General features: G+C 39.2%; 1 protein-coding gene across 1 annotated transcript in view; it reads left to right on the top strand.

Annotated features, from left to right (window-relative positions):
- The window catches only part of LOC106876074 (protein CASP), a 13,267-nt gene that overhangs the window by 734 nt on the left and 7,791 nt on the right, over positions 1–4,742 (top strand). The window contains exon 2 of the mRNA XM_052968357.1: positions 16–273. Coding sequence (XP_052824317.1) covers positions 16–273 — 258 coding nt within the window. The remainder of the gene's footprint in view (positions 1–15; positions 274–4,742) is intronic.

Genomic DNA, 4,742 nt, shown 5'->3' on the forward strand with positions numbered 1-4,742 from the left:
ATCAGGGTTAAGGAGAAAGAGAAAGAAATTCAGAAGAATTTTGCTGAAAAAGAACGCCAACTGCAAGAAACTCAGTTGGCCGTGGCTAAAAAACTTGGAGAAGCTGAACAAAAAGTGTCCATCCTTCGCAGTAACTTAGAGTCTGTTCAGTCAGAATTATTTGACGTTAAGGCCAAATACGACGAGGCAACGGCTGCAAAATCCGATGAAACTGATATGCTTATGGCAGATCTGGAGAGAGCAAATGAAAGAGCAGTGGCAGTTGAACGACAGGTTAGTAGTATATTATTAGATTGACACGTATACACCAAAGTGTCTCTATTTCCCTTTATTTAATAACGCATCTGGACATAAGATACGTTTGTTTATTATTACATGTCACATCACATATATACGCGCACGAAGACGCGAAGAGAAGAACAATCGTAAAATACAGATGTACAGAAGGGTTACTGTTGAACGATTGATACATTCCTTCTAGAGCTGTTAGCGCTGATCGAGCAGACATCATTATTATCATCGGGTTCCAGACATATCATCAAAAACATTTCAACTGTAATCATTCGGACCTTTTCTCAGACACTGCTATTTCGGATTAACGTGTCCTCCTCTAAAACTGTTGAGTGTTATTTGAGCAGATTAAGGCACCTTTGTTGGTTCACATGTTTCTGTATAGATCTTGGAGAAGCAGAAAAGAAACTATTGGGCGTGTATTGTTGTTTTTGGTAAATAAAGAGTGGGACATGTAGTAATGGGAAAAGGGTAATGTGCTGTAGCTTTCGTAGTGTACACCAAACAGAAACTATCGATTATCATCGTAATCATCATTCCTATAGGTATTTAAATGAACGGTGATGGTCTTTGTGGTATTATATAAACTGATAAAAAGACGTAAATAAAGTTGAACAATTTAATATAAATAGTTAAATGTGGCCAGTAAGGAACAACAGGAAAATATAATGTCCAAACGGGTAGGCATTTCAAATAGGTAAATAAATATTGGCATGGCAGATAAAAATGTCCATTCAAAGTAAAGGATAAAAGATTGAAAATCTGTTGGACTCAATGTGATAAAGATTTCAATTTCATTGGTGCACGCATACAATGAACAACGTTATATGGCCTAGGGTGTGGTGGTTGTTGCATTTTTCCTATTCTTTCAGTACCACAGAAACATTTTGTTGTTGACGTGGGGGTCATCGAACAGATATCTGATATATTGTCTCAGCCGCTCGACTTGGGTCGGATTTTGTGGCATAGTTTCCGAATTAGGGGGTTTTCATTTTTCTATGTAACCTAAGAATAATTCCGAATACTAGTTCAGTGGTTGTACAACACAATCAAGCCTTTATTGTTGCACGCACATAGAGCAATAGGGATCAGCTTATGCCAGTGGTTAGCATTATGATTTGTGAACGAATGCGATGTCAAGGAAGAAATCAGTGACAAACTGAATAACAAAACTTTTGATGACGTAATCTCAATTAATTTGGCTAGGCGGTGCGAAGCATGTAGCTAAGGCATTATTGATAGTATCAAATCACACGGATGCACTTTTTTTTTATCACTGTGATGTTTTTGTTATTATTTTATACTTTATAATTGTTTAGAAAAAACTTGTCTTGATAAACTGTTATTTATTTAATGTTGACTGGAAGCAAAGGTTCTATATTGTTTAGGGACGAGCGAAGGGAAAAAGCTGTTCCAGTTAAAACTGCTTACATATCGTTTAACCGTGCTCGAATAAACCTATGTTCAAAAGACATTGCAGCTTCGATCATTCTATTATTAGGACTATATTCTCTTCCTTTCTTAAGACAGTCAAGTCTAATTTGATGAAGGTCTTGCTGCTATTTTTAGTAGGTCAAGCGGCCATGTACAGCTCCGTCTGCTATTGCTAGGAAACCGATGTTAGAGTCAATACTACTATAAGCAGAAATACAACAGCCACCTGGAAGTGGTATTTCCTAGACGATCCTTGTGAATGTTGGCCGCCAAAGCCTTGTGAGTGAATTTGGTAGACGGAAACTAAAAGAAGCCCTTCATATATATATATATATATATATGTTTGTGTGTCTATGTTTGTCCCCCCCCCCACCATCGCTTGACAAACGATATTGGTGTGTTTACGACCCCCGTAACTTAGCGGTTCGGCGAAAGACTCTGATAGAATAAGTACTAGGCTTACAAAGAATAAGTCCCGGGATCGACTTATTCGTCTAAAGGCGGTGCTCCAGCATGACCACAGTCAAATGACTAAAACAAATAAAAACATAAAAGAATGTAAACAAACACTGAAATTATTACAGGCATGGACATGTTTCAAGTTCACTCCCACTATACATCCTGGGCAAGTGTCTTCTTCTATAGCTCCAGGCTGACAAAAGCTTTGTGGGTGAATTTGGTTGTTGGAAACTGAAAGAAGTCAGTTGTATCATCATCATCATCATTTAGCATCTGTTTTCCATGCTAGCATGGGTTAGATGGCTTGACTGAAACTGGTAAGCCAGAGAGCTGCACCAGGCTCCAGTCTGTTTTGACTTGGTTTCTACAGCTGGATGCTCTTCCTAACACCAACCACTTCACAGAGTGTACCAGTTGCCTTTAATGAGTCACCAGTACAGGTGCCTTTAATGTGGTACTGGCAAGAGTACTTTTTACATGTCACCAACACTAGCCGTGACTATGATTCCACTAAGCTTGATGTGTCTTCTCAAGCACAACAAATCACCAACAATCTTGGTCATTTGTCATCGCCTCTGTGAGACTCAACATCTGAAGATCGTATTTCACCACCTCGTCCCACATCTTCCTGGGTCTACCTCTTTCACAGGTTCCCTTCACAGTTAGACATTGACATTTCTTTATGCAGCTGTTCTTGTCCTTACACATCACATGGACATACCAGCACAGTCTTCTCTCTTGTACACTACATATGATGCCTCTTGTACCCAATTTTTTTCTTAAGGTATTCACACTCTGTCATAAGTGCACACTGACATTGTACATTCAGTGGAATATACTAGCTTCATTTCTTTCAAGCCTTTGCATGTCCTCTACAGTCACAGCCCATGTTTCACTGCTATGCAGCATGGCTGTTTGCACACAGGCATCATATAATCTGCCATTTACTGAGGGAGAGGCCCTTTGTTACCAACAAAGGTAGCAGTTCTCTGAACTTTACCCAGCCTGTTCTTATTCTAGCAGCTATGCTCTTAGAGTATCCACTTCCATTGCTAATTTGCTCACCTAGGTAATGGAAGTTAATGGAGAAAATAGTTTTTTTGTGTATGGCAAATGTGCGGGTATAATAAGCACTAAAAATGCACAGACTCTCTCAAATGCTTTGTGGAAAAATCATTAGAAGTAGTAGATAGCTTCTGTTAACTAGGCAACCAAGTTTGCAGTGGAGAAGAGAGTTCTGAAAGTATAGTTGCTAGAATAAGAATGGGCTGGGCAAAGTTCAGAGAACTTGTATCTTTGTTGGTAACTAAATGCCCCTCCCTCTGAATGAAAGACAGATTGTATGATGCCTGTGTACATACAGGTATGCTACATGACAGTGAAACATGGGCTTTGAGTACAGAGGACTTGTGAAGGTTTGAAAGGAATGAAGCTAGCATGCTCTGCTAGTTGGGTAATATTAGTGTGCACACATAACAGTGTAAATGACTTAAGAGGAAAACTGACTTTAAGAGGCATCAAATGTTGTGTGCAAGAGAGATTGTGCTGGTTTGGTCATGGAATGTATGGATGAAGAAGTGCTGAGTTCTAACTATGGAGAGCACCTGTGGAATGGGTAGACCCAGGAAGATGTGGGATGAAATGGTGAGAAAGGATCTTTAGATGCTGGGTGTCACTGGGGAAATAACAAGGGACCAGGAGTTGTGGCAATTTGTTGTACTTGAGAAGACACATCAAGCTGAATAAAATCAGTCATCCATAAATACTGGCTCGACCTTTACAGGTGCCAGTGCCACATAAAATGCACTCATGCTAGTGCTGCATAAACACACCCATGCCAGTAGAATGTGAATTGCACTCAGCGCACTTTGTAAAGTGGTTGGCATTTCTGAAATCATTAACTCCCACTTTACTTACTGCACTTTTGTACATGACTTGCACAGTTCTCACAAACCATTCATCTATGCCTAATTTAATGACCTCCAGATTACTATACATGGTACCCTGTCGAAAGCCTTTTCCAGGTCTCAAAGGCCAGGAATAATGATTTACTCATAGTCAAGTATTTCTTCTGTAGTTGCCTACTAGGAAGATTACTTCTTCCAGACATAAAATTAAACTGCATCTCATCTAGGTCTGTCCTGTCATGAATCAATTGAGCTATGGCACTCTTTGTAACCTTCATAACCTGATCCAGTAATTTAATTTTTCTATAACTGTTTCTCTTTAAGACATCTTTGCCTTTGTAACAATTCTCTGTTAGTTTGCTGGTGATTCTGCTATATTACAGCTCTCACAAACCAATTGTCAGCTCCTAGTGTTCTTATTACCCACCAGATTACTGGTAAAATGTCTTTTGCTGGTTAATGAAGGCCAAGAATAGCTCTTTATTCTTAGCCAACTAGTTCTGCTGCAGTTTCCTCACTTGGAACATTGTATCTGTGACACCTCTTCCAGGTAAAACACCAACTGCATCTCAGTTCTGAATCAATTGAGCTATGGCTGTCTTTGTGACCATCATAACTTGGTCTAGTAATTTCCATATATATATATATATA

Source organism: Octopus bimaculoides, chromosome 5 (genome assembly GCF_001194135.2).
Source record: "Octopus bimaculoides isolate UCB-OBI-ISO-001 chromosome 5, ASM119413v2, whole genome shotgun sequence".
In the NCBI taxonomy this organism is placed as follows: Eukaryota; Metazoa; Mollusca; class Cephalopoda; order Octopoda; family Octopodidae; genus Octopus; species Octopus bimaculoides.